Source organism: Myxine glutinosa, chromosome 8 (genome assembly GCF_964187855.1).
Source record: "Myxine glutinosa chromosome 8, kmMyxGlut1.1, whole genome shotgun sequence".
NCBI lineage: Eukaryota > Metazoa > Chordata > Myxini > Myxiniformes > Myxinidae > Myxine > Myxine glutinosa.
Genome location: NC_136268.1, coordinates 49,639,859 through 49,659,116, shown reverse-complemented (window position 1 = coordinate 49,659,116; position 19,258 = coordinate 49,639,859). Strand labels below are relative to the sequence as shown.

Below are 19,258 nucleotides of genomic sequence, written 5' to 3'. Positions count from 1 at the left end.
CTGGTAATTCCCTGTTTGTCGTTAAAGGCGGCAAAAAGGGTTGGTGTCAGGAAGGGCATCCGGCCGTAAAACACTGCTTCAAAAAGGGGACCGAAAAACAACAACAACCACGGTTCCCGAAAAAGGCCAACCCCCGCTTTGCGGGGAAAAATGGCCTCTAAAGGTGGTTTTTATTTAACCTGATACCAACTGTAAAACATGGTGGTGGAAATATTATTGTTTGGGGCAGCTTTGCTGCATCAGGGCCTGGGCAGCTCACCATCATAGAATCCACTATGAATTCTTCATTGTACCAGAGGGTGCTTGAGGATAATGTGAGGCCATCTGTCGGAAAGTTGAAGCTCAACCAAAGGTGGACCTTGCAACATGACAATGACCCGAAACATACCAGTAAATCCACCAAGGAATGGCTGAAAAGAAAGAAATGGAGGGTTCTGGAATGGCCAAGTCAAACAAAGCCCAGATCTAAATCCCATCGAAATGTTGTGGGGGGATTTGAAACGAGCTGGGCATGCAAGAAACCCCTCAAACATCGCACAGCTGAAAGAATTCTGCATGGAGGAGTGGGCAAAAATTTCCCCCAGTCGATGTCAGAGACTGGTAGACAGTTATAAGAAACGCCTGCTTGAGGTTGTTTCTGCCAAAGGGGGCAATACCACCTATTAGAGCCAAGGGAGTACTTACTTTTTCCACATGCAAAATTTGCATTTATGTTTATTTAAATTATACAATGGACTACAAAATGAAAATGTTTCATGATATTTGTTGTATTATATCACCTTTATCTATCAATATTGTTGAAATGAAGATCAAATAGCTGTATGTTGAAATATGTTGAAAAAGTGAAAACTTTACATGGGATGTACTTACTTTTTCACTTGACTGTAGCTGTTAAATGAGCCTCGATCTTGTGTTCAAAAAAAAAAAAAAAGCTGTTTGCCACGTGGTTTGGCAGCCATCTTGGATACAAAGACGAACCTTATCCCTTCAACACGAAACTTCACAAACGTGATTCCCTACCCATATATATGCAGAGTGATGGCATCTACCTGTTGTGGGATTATGCAGGACGATGTGGAGGCATATTGGCGACAGTCACATTGTTCTAGAATCCAACTACTTTTTGCTGGCTTTTGCAGTTTGGGCAGGGGTATTATCTTGTTGAAAATTTATTTCTTTGCTTTTCTCTCCAGTAAATAATTTTTGGAGGCTGGGAAGTAATCCTTTCTCCAATATTTTCTGGTATTCCTTATTAGTAATTGATTGTTCACACCTGATCAGCTCACCAACACGAGATCAGCTCACCAAAAGTCCAAGGGGAAAACCTGCTGCCCTCTGCAAGAAAGCTGAAATTAGGATGGAAGTTCCCCTTCCAGCATGACAACAACCCAAAGCACCCAGACAAAGCTACACTGGAGTGGCTAAAGAACAGAAAGATGAATGTCCTTCATAAATGTCCCAGTCAGAGCCTCGACTGAACTCCAATCGAAAATATGTGGCATGACTTGCAGATTGCTGTCCAACGCTCCCCACGCTACTTGAATGAACTTGAACACTTTTGTGCAGAAGAATGGGCAAATATTGCCCAATCAAGGTGTGCAACGTTGGTAGAGACCTATCCCAACAGACTCTCAGCTGTAATTGCTGTCAAAGGTGCTTCCATCAAGTATTAACTCAGGGGTATGGACACATATCCAACCAAGATTATCTAGTTTTGTATTTTTAATTTTCTGAAATTTGTATCGTTTGTTTTTCACGTGGAAGTTGTGGGTTACTATGTGCAAATGAAGGTGGAAAAAGTCTGATTTAATACAATTTTTAATTCCAGGCTGTAAGGCAACAAAAGGTGAAAATTTTGAAAGGGGGTGTAGACTTTCTATCGGTCTGTAATTTTTACCTCTGCACCAAAAGTGGATCGAGGTTATGTTTTCACCCCTGTCTGTCTGTCTGTTTGTTACTTGCGAAAATCGAAGATTTTTGAAGTATATTGGTTGGTCTTGTGGCCAACTGTCTGTCTGTCTGTCTATCTGTATGTCAGTTGCCTGCAGGTCACAATTTTCAATCGATCTTCACCAAACTTCACCAAATGGTAGAGTTGGTCATAAGTGAGAAGCATATTGTTTTTGGGGTCAAAAATATGTGTTCCTGCCCTGGGTAATTTTCCCACATATATCAATTTAATTATTTAACCCTGTTTATGAATGTAATTGCTTACCTGCACCCCCAGTGGTGTTTATAATAGTGGACATGTATTTGCCCCCCCACCCCCCTCCACCCTCCGCCCAATGGAGGAAGACCCTCTCGTGTTCAGGCCGTTGGTGCTCCTACGGTTGGCAGCGAGTGCCCCGGAAGCATTGACGGAAAGAGATTGGGAATTCTGTGTGTGGGGAAAATTGCATGCTCGGTCAGGGTCTCTCAGATAGCTCAGATGGCCGAGCACTGGCACGGTTCACCAAAGGACCTGGGTTTGATTCTTTGTCTGGGCATGTAATTTTCCCCCATAAAAATCAGATCTACAACATTGTCCCAATAGTAGGTTTAATTCCGAATCGATCTCGAGCAACACCTGTAAGAAATCAACAAGAATAATATCAGTATACCATAATCATAGAAGTAATAATGAATTGGCAATTGGTACAAGCAAGCCTGGAACATCTAGCAATATGCACCATTCGAATATGCACTACCACAAAATAAATGTCACAGGAATGAATCGGAGCGATGTCCGTCCGAGTTCTTATGGAAGCCCCTCAGTGGTCGGAGTCAGCATAGCACCTGTGTTCAACTTAGACACAATTTCATTACAATGACCACCTTTAGAGGCCATTTTTCCCCGCAGAGCAGGGGTTGGCCTTTTTCGGGCACCGTGGTCCCCTTTTTGAAGCAATGTTTTATGGCCGGATGACCTTCCTGCCGCCAACCCTGTTTGTCGCCTTTTGCGACACACAGGGAATTACCAGTGAACTGGTACTCAATTTGGTGTGTCTTTTATCAAAAGGAATCTATTTGGTTCCCTTCCTTGCCCTTTGAAAATATAATGCAAAAGACTTGCTTGACATTGTTGCAGATCTGCCAACGGTTTGTGGATGAAATTGACAATGATGCAGTTTCTGGAGAGTGCCTTGAATACAAGCAGGCCCTACGCAGAGTGGAGGGCTATTTGCTTCGTGTCTTGCATATGGATCCTGATGTAGATAATGCCACCGTCGATGAGGTATATTAATTAACATCTTTTAAACTCTCCCATCTTCTTTCTTCCAGTGTTTTTCACTCCTCCCTCCTGTAAATGTCAAATCTCTGCTCATCTTTCAATTATTACTCTTTTTTTTTTTGTTCTCAGCAGTTTGCCGTCTCCCTGGATGCCGCTCGAAACATGCTGGAGAACATTCGCCAGGAACTGGCAGCATTGGGTCACGCGCAAGTGGTTAATGGGGATGTGGCTATTCGGGGAAGCCCACTATTTCAGAGCCATGGGTCTATGTGTGTGGGAACTATTCCTTCCGGGAGGCCTTCAACACAATCATCCGGCAAGACTGATGTGTCACCAGTCAAGAGCATACTGGTATGACTTTATTATGCATCATTTTTATGCCTCCACCCCCGAAGGTGGCCGGAGGCATTGTTTTTGGATTGTCCGTCTGTCCGTCCATCTGTACATACGTCTGTCGATATGGGCTAAACCTCGTTTTTCTCAGAAACCACATGTCCAATTGAAACGACACTTTGAGGGTAGGAGCCGACACCCATGTACAATGTTTTTTTATGAAAATTGTGACGTCATTGGCCACGTGGTATGGCAGCCATCTTGGATTAAACGCAAATGATGAAAACATTATTTCTCGGAAACCGCTGAATGGAATAATTTGAAACTTGGCACATTGTCAAGTATTCCCATTGGGGAACAAAAGTATAATGATGACATAATCGGTGATGTGGTACACCAGCCATAAATGTTTAATCGAATGCCTTATCCTAAAAATCTGAAATTGCATGCACAAGATCTATGACCAATTTGTGTTGAAATATTAAATTTATGACATCATAGGTCACATAGTTTGGCAGCCACATTGGATTTAACCTAAAAGCTCAAAAAAACAACTTCTCCCAAACCACTGAAGCAATCGACTCGAAGTCTCCGTGTGTCATTGTCAAGGCATGGCGATTAAAAGTTGATCACGAAAACTTTATTGGTCACATGGTGTGGTAGCCATATTGGATTGAAGGAATATATTAAATAATTATATCTCAGAAACCACTTACCCTATCGATGCAAATCTTTGCAAATGCCATCTAACACTATTGTTGCATATAGTTTGAAAATGATGACATCATAGGTCACATGGTTTGGCAGCCATCTTGGAAAGAAAACTAACCTTGTCTGATCAACATGAAACTTCACAAACATGATCCACTACCTGTACATATGCAGAGTGTAGATTTTGATGTCATGTCACGTGGTTTGGTTCTATTTTAGCTTGAAAGCTGATATTAAATTTTAAAAAACCCTCTTCGCTGAAACTGCTTCACCGATTGATGTGAAACCTGTCATATCTAGCGAAGATGTGATACTTGAAAACAGCTGAAGGGATTTAAATAAAACTAGTTTATTTTTTAGGACGGCCATCGAGGGTATTTCTCTGTTGTCACGGGAAGGCACTATGTGGAGGCATATTGGCGACTCACATTGCTCTAGTTTTGTTGTTATTTTTGGTTTTTGTTATTACTTTTGTTGTGCGTCATTGAATTCTTCATCTACTTTCATTAGCACTTGTGTATTTCTTGTGGAAATTTATATATTTCTTTTTAGCCGCGTCGCAGACGCTGCTCATAGAGTGCCCTCTGCTGTTGTTGTTGTTCTTCTTGTTCTTGTTTTTGCAGAGAAGACAAAACCTCAAAGCTCCACCCATTCTGGGAACCATAGCTCCACCCATTCTGGGAGAGCCTTCATATAAACAAATATCCACCATTTTATTAACTCGCATAGCTTTGAGGCCTGTTTTGTAGGCCCGTGGTGTCTTCCTCTCTCACACAGTTTTATTTCAAATCAAATTCGATATATCATTTCATTTTTCACAGTCGCTAGCATAGTTTTAGACTCGGTTGAAAAAAAACGGGAAGAAAATCTGATGAAAGTTGCCCTTTATAGAACGAAATGAATTCTCAAAGGCCTGTAACTTCAAGTCCATTGAGATTTATTTTTTTTAATCGCGGCATGGTCAGTCATACACCGCCCGAAATAACAGACGGGAAAATGCCGAGATATATTAAAAATTCGTCCATTTGATGACAATCGTCACGATGAAATATTTAATTTATACGTCGTCACAATAATGTGGAGAGAGGAGCATAGCTTCGTTCACGTGTCGCCACACACGGGAAATTGCCAAGATATATATTTTTTAAATCGCGGCATGGTCAGTCATACACCGCCTGAAATAACAGACGGGAAAATGCCGAGATATATTAAAAATTCGTCGCCACATACGGGAAATTGCCGAGATATATTTTCACTTTGCACAAAAATAACATCAAGTAATCGAATCAATAGGAATGTCCTGTGCCTATAACATCGACGTTATAGGTACAGCTGCATCTAGGCATTGTGTAACATCGACGCGGCTTTTGTTTTAATTAAAACTTTTTGTACTTGTTTATTTTAAAAAGGAAAGTAGACGAATCGGTGTGAAAATGTGAGACTTGTGTACATGTTTCAGGGCTCCCCTCGTACGTCTCCTCACTGGGTGCAGCAGCACAAGCAGCTGCTGGAGAGTCTTTGTGAACAAGTGCAGCAGCTGCGGGTGAGGCCATGTGACACTGCTGAAACTTTGATTTTATGCCTCTGCCGCCAAAGTGGCTGGAGGAATTATGTTTTTGGGTTGTCCATACGGCTGTTCGACGTTCGTCTATCTGTGCGTGCATCCGTCCATGCGTCTGTGATATGTTTCTGTTACCGCTATAACTTGAGAACGGCTGAAGGGGTACAAGTCAAAGTTGGTGCAGGTATGTACAATAAGGTAAAGACGAACTGATTATATATGGGAGCATGAGGTCAAGGGTCACAGGTCAGAGGTCATGTTAAGTAAAAATTGTTACCGGGCCAACTTGTGAATCGGTGATGGGATTTAAAAAATAAATTTGGCACAAGTATGTCGATGCAAAGATGAACTGATTGGATAATGGAATTAAGAGGTTAGAGGTCATGTCAGGTAAAAATGTGATAACTTTAGAACAGCTGAAGGGATTTAAATCAAACTTGGTACAAGTATGTATAATGATGTAATAATGTTAGTGGAGGCATATGTCTAGACGTCGATGAGTGCCGTTAAGTTTATTTTTATGTTCATTTTGATGAGAATATCTTGACCATTGGCTTTCACTCCAAAACGATTCTGTTTTAAATTGTTGAACCATGCATCAAAGATTTTGTTTTCATTTTTTTAGACTGACTGTTTTAGCTGAATTCTGTTAACTCCTCGTGCACCTGTGTGTCTCGGTGCAGCATGACGTTCAAGGGTTGAAGAGTGCTTCTGAATCTGGGATATCTCCACGGCTTCGTCCTGTCGTCGATTGGGGGTATTCTGCAGAGACACTGTCAGATGGCTATCAGCAGCGTGCACCACTTACAGGTTGGACCCTTCTCTAATCCTTTGCTTTGGGAGGAAAGATGCACATACACACACTATCAACAATTTTATTCACTTGGAAACTAATGATGATAACCTTCATAGATCTATGTGTTGTTGAATTAAAAGTTTAACAAATACTTGCAGTTTCACTGGACGACCTATTTATTGCTCCTGATGGTTGCTGAAATCAAATAATCAAATTGAAATAAAAAATAATGTATACTTTATAGATTATACAATGATGTCTGACACAACTGTGAGAAATAGAAACTCCACAATACAAGCAGGATGCCTCATTTTAAAATAAATAATCAGAATAAATTAAATAAGTTACGAACGTAGCTTCAAGATGATCTTTTATTTTCAACAAGCTTTCAGCCAAACAGGCCTTCTTCTTCGGTCTACAAGAACAGCAGGCATGCATACAAGACGTTAGTATGATACAACAACAACAACATGCATTTTAAGGCCATTTTCCCTGCTGGAGCGGGGGTTAGCCTTGCGGTCCCCATGACAATCTTCTCCATTTTGCCCTTATTTATATTGACACATAAATAAAATACATAAAGGACAGAGATATCGTTAACGGCTGCTCACCTTCCTCAACTTCAACGAGAGTGAGCTTACATTTGATACTGTACATGCGTACAGATATAAACACATCCATGCGCATATTCATATACTGTTTATATTCATATACTTATACTGCCTACATTTGTTAATGGCATATGTAAAGGGGAAAGGTATTTTTAATGAAAAAATGTAGTGAATGAGTTAGTGAATGAGTTGAATGAGTTGAGGTGGATTGAATGAGTTGAAACATCCATTAATCGTCAAGATTTATGCCATGAGGGAACTTTGTCCGAAGTTTGTGTATCCAAAAAGACACATCTCAGAATTGTGGTGGGTGATTGATTCGCTATTGATTCAGTGGCAGAGATTTGAATATTGTCTATTGAGTGATGTGGTTGATTAAAATGTACAGTGTAAGGGAGAGATTTGAATGTCATCTATTGAGTGATTTAGTTGATGAAAATGTTGTGAGGTGGAGATTTACCCTGATTGGTGTGAAAGTTACTGCTCTCTGACCGTGTGTTATTAAAGTGTGTGTCGAGTGCGTTCTCAGTTTTTCCAACATATTGTTTGGGACACTTTTGACAAGTGATTAGGTATATGACCCATGTAGATGTACAATCAATATAGGAGGTGATGGGGAACTTTTGTGTGGTGCGAGAACTGTGGAATTTATTTCCTACTAATAAATGCTTGTGGATAATACATTTTTTGCTGTGCATTTATGGAAGCCAGAAACCTTATTTCCTTTACTGTGGGGCTGTGGGTGCTTTGCTTTCACGAAAAGATCTTTGAATGTCTGACCACGTCAATATGATGTCAGTGGAGGTTTAGGAAATGTGATGCAGAGTGTTTGAGTGATGGAGGAGAGGAATACTTTGCAATTGGGATGAGGAATACTTGGCTTATTCAAAATACTTGGCAATTGGGATGAGGTGGTGGTGGTTTGTGTGCAGCCACCCGGCTGCTGGTTGCATTATTTCTGTGGCCGCGTCTGCCGCTGATGCAATGCCTCTCCATAACCAATTATCTGGTACTCATTTTGCCGACCTCGGAAGGATGACAGGCTGAGTCAACCCCACATGGCGTTAATTCAAGGGGGAGATGAGGTAGCGAAGTAGGTGGCTCCCAGTGGGACATGGTTAGCTGCAGGTTTTGGTTTGTAAGTCAGAAGGTCTGGTTTAGTTAGTTCGGTATGTGTTTTGCTCGTTTTATCGCTTCCTTCAAAGAGTGAGGGTCATGGTGTCTTGCAATAAAGTGTTTCTAATTGGTGGAGAGAGATGTTTCTTCTGCCTTTTTTGTTGAGCAGATGCATCTTGCTATGATTGCTTGACTGTACGGTATGCTTGTAATTGTATGTTTTGGGTGAGATGAAAATGGGAGAGGGTAAGATTTGTGTGTCTGTTGGTTTGGTGTATAGTTCTGTTTCAAGTCTGTTGTTTTGAAGTGTGAGAAGTGTGAGTGATGTGTCTAGAAAGTGAATTGTGAGCTGTCGAATGTAAACTTGATGGTTGGATGAATCAAATTTAATTCATTTTGGAGCTGTGTGAGATATCATGTCATCAATATAACATATCCAGGATTTTTCCAAGATGCCGTGATGTTGTTGTGCAGCGATTTTAGCCTCTATCATTCCCATGAAGATGTTGGCGTACGAAAGTGCAACTGGAGTGCCCATAGCGGTATCCAGAGTTTGAATGTCATGTCGTCAGTTGAATTGGAAAGTGTTCAATTTGAGCATTGGTTCCAACAGCGGCATAACGTCTTGGGTAGGTGGTATTGGGACATGCAGACAGGCCTTCTGAATGTGGATTATTAGTGTAAAGATGTAACGTCTGCTGTGACTAACATTATTCGGGAGTTAAAAGGTGAGGATGTTTCGTTCAATCGCTGGATTTGAGTCAGAAAACTGGTTGTGTCCACAAGATATGAGGGGCGATTCATTATGAGAGGATGTAAATAACAGTCAACAACTTTTGATATCAAATCAGTTGGACATGCGCAGCCAGATACAATTGGCCTACCTGGGTTGTTTACCTTGTGTATTTTAGGAAGAAAATAAAGATAAGGACAACGAGGGTCTTTTGGAACAAAGTGACATTTGATGGCTTCATCTGCCTGAATAGAATCTACAACCCTTTTAACCTCTGAGATGTAGAAACGTGGGTCGGATGGGAGCTCTTTGTAGGTATCACTATGTAGTTGGCGACTATGGCAAGATAGATATCACTATGGCTTCTGCAATGTAATTCTGCAATGTAATGGCAGAACCATTATCTGCTGGCTTTATTACAAAGTCTTCATCATGTTGGAGATTGTGGAGTGCTTGTCGCTCTGCCTTTGCAAGATTGTCCTTATGGCTTGAAGATTTATATTTTTGAGCCGCATTTTCAATTTCATTGCTCACTTGTTCCATATAGACATGTAGATAGGGATTGTCAACATGTGGTGTCCAGGTGTTTTTTGGTTTGGGTAAGGTGAGTTGTGGTGTATTCATATTGGTGTATGTGATTGTATAATGTATGTGTCTGTTGGTGTTGTCTGTTGGTGTTGTCTGTTGTGGGGCTGATGGTGATGGGTGCACTCTAGCAAAGTGGGCTTTTAATGTCATTTATCTACAGAAATCTTTTAAATCTTTCAATTGTAATTGGTCTATTTGTGGAGCGATTGGGCAAAATTTTAGACGCTCAGAGAGCACGCTTAATTCAGCCTCACTGAGGGAATGATTGGATAGATTGATGATCCCTAGTTCCAATTATAATTATTAATTATAGTTCCTCGTAGATCCTAAAGTTTGGTTGTCATAGAGATTATATTGTCGGTTTGACCATTTTCAACCTCAGCTGTGTCTGCTTTCATGGAGGAACGATTTTGTACATAATGACATTGGCGGTTTGTGTCGTGGTTTTTTTCGATAATGTCTATTTTTGTGTTTATGCTTGAGATGATCAGAAGTGGTTGGAGCTACTTGGTTATTGTTTACACTGGTGTGTTCTCTTGGAATGGTTTCATATCCTTGCACAATATTTCATCACATTTAAATTTCCTTTCCTTTACTTTAACAATGGAGTGATGAGCAGCCATTAGCTTATCATTGACTGAACACATTATAGTCAGGGCCCTTAGGGATATTTTGGGGCCGTTTGGTTCAAATTCTTCCAAAAGCACCAAATTTGGCCCAGATGTTGCCCATGCCATACTCTTTCGATTTTTGACGGGCGTCAAGACGGGCGCCCCCCCCCCCCCCGGGGGCCCCATATTGGCGAAATACTAAATGGCCGCCACCCGGATTAGAGGAAAATCGGTTAAATAACCAAAAGGGTTGGAATCATGTATGATACCACTTTTCAGGGGTTTTCGAGGTCGAGGAATCCAATTATGATGTTATTTTGATGATTCGAGGTCAAGGTCAACCCTCAAGGTCATCTTAAAGGTCATTTTTGAGTCAAACATGTCGGTTTTTGAGTTTTTTGTCAAGATTTACGCGAGGTTCACCATTTTATGTTTCTGGGTTGGGTAATCGAACTCAGACCTTATTTTTGACAATTAGAGGAAATATTTACATGTCTATTTCCTAATTTTCAGGCATATGCAGTTCATCAGTCTAATTACAAAGGTACGGATTTTGATGTTTTATGAACTGTATGCCATATCCTTGTGTTTAATTTTTGTGCGATCATGATCCGGGTTCATGTATACATGATTGTATACATGTCATAAATATGACGTCATAGGTCATGTGACCTGGCGGCCATATTGGATTTTATGAAAACCTTAAAAATGGATCCCTGCCTTCATTTTTCGATCGATTCATTTTGAACTTTGACCACTTATAGTACGCCATGTGATTGGATGCATATCCCAATTATGATGCCATAGGTCAGGTGACATGACCGGTATGGTCCCCGGATCATACCGCCCTTGGCGCCCGTCAAAAATCGAAAGAGTATGGCATGGGCAACATCTGCGCCAAATTTGATGCTTTTGGAAGAATTTGAACCAAAATATCCCGAAGGGCCCTGACTATTATGTAGTGGTATTGGTCAGGATTATATTATTATTGGTATTGTGTGTGATGTGTGATGTGTGATGTGTGATGTGTGATGTGTGATGTGTGTTGTGTGTTGTGTGATGTGTGTTGTGTGATGTGTGGTGTGTGGTGTGTGTTGTGTGATGTGTGTTGTGTGATGTGTGTTGTGTGATGTGTGTTGTGTGATGTGTGTTGTGTGATGTGTGTTCCGTGATGTGTGTTGCGTGATGCGTGATGTGTGATGCGTGATGTGTGATGCGTGTTGTGTGTTGTGTGGTGTGTGTTGTGTGATGTGTGATGTGTGTCTGTGTGTATATATAAAAATATAGTTTTAAAAAACTTTATTGTTGAGGCTGAAGTCATGATTCTATATTCTGCATTACAGTATCTACTGGTGCTCCAATGTTCTACAGCCAGTCACCAGGGTATAACACTCAGTACTTGCTTCGTACTGCAACACCTGCCAAGGTACATGATCGTTTGTGATAGTCTTACCTGTTGCACTTGATTTTATCAGCTACTCGCAGGAGTACCCAGCATTGCCCGGTGCCGTTCTAATCCTTTTGGGATTTTAAAGAAATCTTTTTTTGGGGGGGGGGGGGGGGGGGGGGCCTAAAACTGATACACTACATACACTACATCCATCCACTACATGCTACATTCACTGAAGAATGGATTCGGTGTTCATTTGATACTACCTTTTACATAGCTTCAAAGTCTTAGGGACTGTAGAGCGGTTACAAAGAAATCTCCCAAAATTCCAACTGAAATTTTTTTTTTTCATTGCCTAAAACGCTCCCCGTCATTCACTGATGAATCTCTGAAAGGGTGACAAAGATCTGTTTGGCCATCTTTGAGAAAAATGATGACAGACAAATGACTTTCTCATCGTACAGATTTGAAGTGGATCTTTGTGCTGGGTACTCGTGTTTGTGTTGAAGCCTTCATTCTGCATTTGAATAGTACTGCAACACTGAAATACTTTTTCAGCTCTGTAATTAATGAGAAATATCCAATTGACCATGCTTGTGACTGCAATTAATGCTGTGCTTTCCTGTTTGTTAGTAATGTACTTGTCATCCCAACGGGATGGTGCAGATTTAGCACACTTACTTTTGAGCTGCCACGCGTTTGATTCTTTCCCCGACTATAAACTGTTGGATTGGTGTCGAGCCAGTTATTTTCAGTTTCAAAAAGTTCCTTTTCCATTTTCAAAAAACTTAAATTCTGTTTCAAAAAAGAAATTCATTTTCGTGTTGTGGAGGTTGGGGTTTGGGTAGGAAAAAGCATTTATTAGTGCATTTGCATTGGGAATTTTTTTTTGGTGTTTGATTCTCCACAGACTTAATTCCGACAATGTACTTTCCGAACGTAGTTAAAACAAAATAAATACACCTCAATTTGATGCACAAGGGTGTGAGCACAGCCAATGCTCTGCTCGCTTCAATTGCATCTGCTTCAGACTGAATCTCCATCTCGATGCTGGCACTAAATACTGAATAGAATTATTTCCAACAAACTCTGGAATGAGTAATGATTGTGGCGTTGGCTGCCCACAAATGATTGTGCAATAAAAAAGTGTTAAAACTAATATACAGACTTGGCATTTAATATGGAATATTTTTTTTGTGGGGGTGAACTTACTTTTCAAGATGTCTTAGAACCAAAAGTTCATTGGAATTATGTTGAAATTATTCTAGATTTTGTTAACGTCACCTTTAAAAGAAACAAAAACCACATTTGACATTTCGAAACAAATAAATTGATCCTTGAAAGTGATGTAAACTGATATCGAACTCAATTCATGGACAGTACTGTGTTAAACTTCTGTACGTTTTCCAGAAGTATCTCTTTATTTTGCACATTAGCCAAAAAATTTTTTAACAAAAACAAAAGTGAAATTACAACTGGGATTACAGACAGTAAAATTACAGTTCAGTACTTCGTGTAACCCCCACGAGCATTCAGGAGAGCACGTACACGTTGAGGCATGCTGTTCACAAGATTTGCCAAGGTTTGGACAGGAATCGCTTGCCATGCAGTGACAATAGCCTGCTGCAATTCACGCACAGAGGTCGGCTGCTGGTCCAAGTGGTCAATTTGATGCGTTAATTCTGCCCACAAGTTCTCTATCGGATTCATATCCGGGGACATGGCAGGCCACTCCATATGCTCTACACCACGGTCGGCAAGAAAGTGTTGGATCATGCGAGCACGATGAGGCCGCGCATTGTCATCTTGGAAGACAAAGTTTCCTCGAAAGGCTGCACGAGCAAATGGAAGCAATGTTTCTTCCAGAATGGCCCTGTATTTGAACTGGTTCAGATTTCCATTCAGAACAACCAGGTCAGTTTTGCCCCCTGCATGAAAAGCAGCCCAAACGGTCACCCCACCACCTCCAGCTTGGACTCTTGGCACTATACAATCTTTGTTGTAGGCTTCATGCACTTGTCTGCGCACTCGGATGCGGCCATCTTGACGATAGACCAGAAATCTAGACTCGTCACAAGATCAGGTGATTCCAGTGTCCTGGCTTCTATTGATGGTGCTCTCTGGCCCACTGCAATCGGCGCTGGCGGTGTTGTCTGGTCAGGCGTGGCTTTCTCAGGGGACGCCTGGCACGATAGCCTGCTTGAACCAGTCGTTGGTTGACTGGTCTTCTGGATACAGGCACATTTGTCAGTTGCTGCCACTCAGCCCTTAGCCGATTAGCTGACTTGGTACGGCCATTGCGGACTAACCGGTGCAGCTGGCGATCATCCCTCCTTGTGGTTCTGCGGGGACGTTCTGGCCTTGGTATTGGAGTAGGGACACCCCTCTGAGCATTTCGTTTCAGGATCTATGACACCTGACCATGAGTGATGCCATACTGCCGAGCAATAGCACGCTGTTTCATGCCGTAATTTCGTAAAGCCACCACTCCATGACAAACAGCATTGTCGAGTTGACGGACCATCTCCAGAGGAAGCGGCAATAACTTTTGGAGATGTGCAGCAGTTGTTTTCCACTAATACAGAACGCAACAACCCTTGTATACCCGACTGTGAAGCCAATCATCAAATGCACCTGTCCGTACATTTTGCCACGCCACCTGTGATATAATCCTGTTGTTGACCTGCTGCTACAGACAATCAGTTACATGGTTCTTTTCACAAATAAATCACCAAAGTGTAAAAGAAACTCACCAGATTGATATACTGAGTTAAGAAAGTAAACCCAAGTCAAGAAAAAATATATATTCCATATAAAATGCCAAGTCTGTATATACACAACTGGTCAAAAGTTTTACAACACCTCAATTTTTCCAGTTTTTATTGAAATTTATGCAGTTTAATGTCCAGTGAATAACCTGAAATGGTACAAAAGTAAGCAGTAAACTGCTCGAGGTTAAAAAAAGAAGAAGTTTAGGTTAGCAAAAACGGGAAAATGATGTAAATTGCACAGTTATATTGTAAAAAAAAAAAGGCCTTCTTCAGGGAACAAGTAATGGGTTAACAACTTACAGCTGTTCTGCAGCAATGTAAGTAAATTAAGCCTTGAAAGTTGATGCAAACAATTCCTACAGGTGTCCCAACCTCTGCTGATTACTTGATTACAAACCCCCTGTCTGTATAAAAGCAGTATTGGAACAGACTGTTATTCCACCCTCTGAAGCATTATTTGGACAATATTGCACTGCAGGAAGTAGTATATTGGAAACTGGAGTGAACTCTGACAGGAAGAGGTCTGGCAGACCCAAAGCCACAACAAAATCAGCAGACAAGTTTCTGAGGTCAACAGCTTGCGTGATAGGCGGCTCACAGGACAACAGCTTCAAGCACAGCTTAACACTGGTCGAAGTAAGCAAGTCTCAGTTTCAACTGTGAAGAGAAGACTTTGAGCTGCAGGTATGACAGGTTGAGTGGCAGTAAGAAAGCCATTGCTAAGATGGCAAAATAAGAAAAAGAGGCTTGCCTGGGCCATGAAGCACCGCCAGTGGACAACTGAAGACTGGAAGAAGGTCTTATGGACCGATGAATCAAAATTTGAAATCTTTGGTTCATCACGCAGGGTTTTTGTATGCCGTCGAGTAGGCGAAAGGATGGTTCCTCAGTGTGTGACACCAACTGTCAAACATGGAGGAGGAAGCGTGATGGTCTGGGGCTCTTTTGCTGGATCCAGAGTCGGCGACTTGCACAGAGTGACTGGCACCCTGAACCAAAAGGGTCACCACAGCATTTTGCAGTGCCATGCAATACCCTCTGGTATATGCCTAGTTGGTCAGGGATTCATCCGACAGCAAGATAATGACCCGAAACACACCTCCAGGCTATGTCAAAACTACCTTCGAGGAAAAGAACAAGACGGTGGGCTTCAAATCATGGAATGGCCAGCACAGTCTCCAGGCTTAAACCCCATCGAGCTGGTTTGGGATGAACTGGACAGAAGGGTGAAAGCAAAGCGACCTACAAGTGCAGCACATTTGTGGGAACTTCTGCAACAGTGTTGGAAAGAACCTCCCGAACAATATTTGATTTCCATTGAAGAAAGAATGCCACGAGTGCGTTCGGTGGTTATATCTGCAAAGGGTGGCTACTTTGCTGAGTCCAAAATTTTAATTAAATTTTGTTGAACAAAATGATTCTATGATTTCTTTTTTTATCTCCAATTGTTTATTTGTTCTATGCTTAATTTCAGAGTACATTGAGACATTAAACTGCGTAAATTTCAATAAAAACTGGAAAGATTGAGGTGTTCTTAAACTTTTGACCGGTAGTGTATATATACAGTGCATTGAGCCTGGTGTTGGGTTAGTGGTTAGGGTGCCGGCTTCGGATCCTCGGATCCTGTGTCCGAATCCCGGTCGATCGCTGAATTAACGCCAGGGGGGTTGACTCAGCCTATCATCCTTCTGAGGTCGGCTAATTGAGTACCAGTTCACTGGTAATGCCCTGTTTGTCGTAAAAGGCGACAAACGGTTGGCGGCAGGAAGGGCATCCGGCCGTAAAACATTGCTTCAAAAAGGGGACCAACAACAACAAACAACCACGATGTCCGAAAAAGGCCAACCCCCGCTTTGCGGGGAAAAATGGCCTCTAAAGGTTTTTTTTTTGTTTTTTTTTATTCAGAAAGTATTTAGACCCCTTCACTTTTTTCACATTTTGTTATGTTGCAGCCTTATGCTGAAATCGTTTAAATTCATTTTTCCCTCATCAATCTATACTCAATACCCCATAATGACAAAGAGAAAACAGGATTTTAGAAAGTTTTGCAAATTTATTAAAAAGAAAAAACTGAAACATCGCATTGCCATAAGTATTCAGACCGTCAACTCAGTACTTAGTTGAAGCACCTTTGGCAGCGATTACAGCCTCGAGTCTTCTTGGGTATGACGCGACAAGCTTTGCACACCTGGATTTGGGGATTTTCTGCCATTATTCTCTGCAGATCCTCAAGCCTTGTCAGGTTGGATGGGGACCGTCGGTGGACAGCCATTTTCAGGTCTCTCCAGAGATGTTCGATTGTGTTCAACTTAGGGCTATGGTTGAGCCATTCAAGGACCTTCACAGAGTTGTCCCGAAGGCACTCATGCATTGTCTTGGCTGTGTGCATGGGGTCATTGTCCTGTTGGAAGGTGAACCTTCAGCCCAGTCTGAGGTCCTGAGTGCTCTGTTTCAGGTTTTCCTTAAGGATATCTCTGTACATTGCTCCGTTCATTGTTCCCTCAACCCTGACCAGTCCCCCAGTCCCTGCTGCTGAAAAACACCCCCACAGCACGATGCTGCCACCACCATACTTCACCGTTGGGATGGTATTGGGCAGGTGATGAGCGGTGCCTGGTTTCCTCCAGACATGACGCTTAGAATTGAGGCCAAACAGTTCAATCTTGGTTTCATCAGACCACAGAATCTTGTTTCTCACAGTCTGAGAGTCCTTTTGGTGCTTTTTTGCAAACTCCAAGCAGGCTTTCATGTGTCTTTCACTGAGGAGAGGCTTCTGTCTGGCCACTCTGCCATAAAACCCAGATCGGTGGAGTGTTGCAGTGATGGTTGTCCTTCTGGAAGTTTCTCCCATCTCCACACAGGATTTCTGGAGCTCAGCCAGAGTGACCATCGGGTTCTTGGTCACCTCTCTTACCAAGGTCCTTCTCCCCCGATTGCTCAGTTTGGCCGGATGGCCAGCTCTATGAAGTCCAGGTTTTTTTGTTTTTTTTTGTATACTGAATCGAGGCTCGTGAGGGAGCTGACATTTACTTCACAAACAAATCAACCAGACAAACAAAATATATAAAAAGAGGGAGCGGAAGACGAGAGAAGGGGAAGCACACAAACGCTTGAGAGCACACAACATTTAAGAGCAGGGAGATGTGTGGGAAGGAGAGGGCTTGGGGGGAGGAGGCGTGGGGACGGGTGGGAGAAGTATAAAACACAAGGACACCAAGGACTTCCAGGACAGAAGTTGGTATTTCAAAAAAGTGGAATTGGGGTGAAATTAGCGGGGATAGATAAGATCAAGGTTTTGGATGGGGGAAGATAAGAGATGGTGGTGAACAGTTGTTTTAAAGACCTGGAGGGTGGAGTGGGATTGAAGAGAGTGAGGGAGTTTGTTCCAGAGGCGGGAGAAAAGAGGAATGAAGGAGTGAAGGTGAGCAGAGAGTCTTGATTTTGGCAGTTTAACCATAAGAGGGTTGCAGGCAGATCTTGTGCGACCTGTAGGAATATTTGCTGGACAGAGCCCAGAGAGAGCTGGGGGGGCAAGGCCAGAGAGGAGTCGGTAGAAGACGGAAAGACCACCAACCTGCCTGCGGTGAGTGAGTGAGAGGCCCTTGGAGTTAGCTTCATCACGGGAGATTCCAATGATTCTGAATGCTTTGGTTTCAACAGCGTGAAGACGAGCTAGGTGTGAGGCAGGAGCACCAGCCCAGAGGGGAGAGCAGTATTCCATTGAGCTGCGGATGAAAGCCTTGTATGTGGTGAGGAGCTCATGTGTGCCGAGGAAGGACTTCGCACGACGGAGGATGCCCAGTCGGCGACTGGCTTTGGAGGCCAGATTTGAAATGTGGTTTTCCCAGGAAAGATCATGGCAGATAGTGAGACCCAAAAGCTTGAGTGACAGAACTTCTTGGAGAGGATTATTCAGAAAGTGGATGGGAGGGTTGTCCAGTCGGTCTTTTCGGAGAGACATCGTAAGAGTGTGAGATTTGTCAGGATTGAAAGACATGTTCCACTTGTTTGCCCAGTCTGTGATTTTGTCCAGGTCTGCAGAGAGTGAGGAGGCTGCAGACTGCCGATCTGAGGGATGAAGAATGGAGCGACAGAGAGTAGAGTCATCAGCAAAGAGATAGAGAGGATTTTCAAGAGAGTCAGAGAGATCATTGATGAAGACCAGAAAAATCACAGGGCCCAGAACACTGCCTTGGGGAACTCCAGCCTGAACAGGAAGAGGAGATGAGAGAAACCCATTCAGGGCCACACGTTGACTCCGACTAGAGAGGAAGTCCGCCAGCCATGCGTGGAGATTTCCATGGATACCAAAAGAGGAGAGTTTGGTGAGCAGAGCGGGGCGCCAGACCCTATCGAAGGCACGTGATATGTCAAGGGAGACGGCTCTAATTTCCTGTTTGTCATTGAGGACCTCCATCCATTGTTGAGAAAGCAGAAGCAGCATGTCCAGAGTAGAGTGACCAGGTCTGAAACCAAATTGATGATCAGAGATCAAGCCATTGGAGAAGAGGAAAGATTTCATATCTGAAGCAATGATGGATGCCATGACTTTGCTGATAATTGGGAGAAGGCTGATTGGTCTGTAGTTGTTGGGATCTGTTTTTGCACCTTTTTTGTGCAAAGCGGTGATGTTGGCAGATTTCCAAGCAGATGGCAGATGACCTTGAGCAAAAGAGAGGGTGAAGAGAACAGAGAGAGGGAGTGAAAGAGCGGAAGAACAATATTTTAGGACCCGTGGGCTGATGCCGTCAGGTCCAGTTGCAGAATCAGAGTCGAGGGTTGACAGAAACCTTTCCACCTTGTCAGGAGGAAAGGACACAGAGTCC

The 19,258-nt window shown here is 42.5% G+C and overlaps 1 protein-coding gene across 3 annotated transcripts in view; it reads left to right on the top strand.

Annotated features, from left to right (window-relative positions):
* RANBP2 (RAN binding protein 2) overlaps window positions 1-19,258 on the top strand; it is a 239,538-nt gene that overhangs the window by 91,558 nt on the left and 128,722 nt on the right. For 2 of the 3 annotated variants that reach the window (XM_068124437.2, XM_068124434.2), the window contains exons 15-19: window positions 3,068-3,214; window positions 3,341-3,562; window positions 5,715-5,798; window positions 6,500-6,626; window positions 11,615-11,697. In XM_068124437.2, coding sequence (XP_067980538.2) covers window positions 3,068-3,214; window positions 3,341-3,562; window positions 5,715-5,798; window positions 6,500-6,626; window positions 11,615-11,697 — 663 coding nt within the window. The remainder of the gene's footprint in view (window positions 1-3,067; window positions 3,215-3,340; window positions 3,563-5,714; window positions 5,799-6,499; window positions 6,627-11,614; window positions 11,698-19,258) is intronic. The other variant, XM_068124436.2, reaches the window with a different exon arrangement.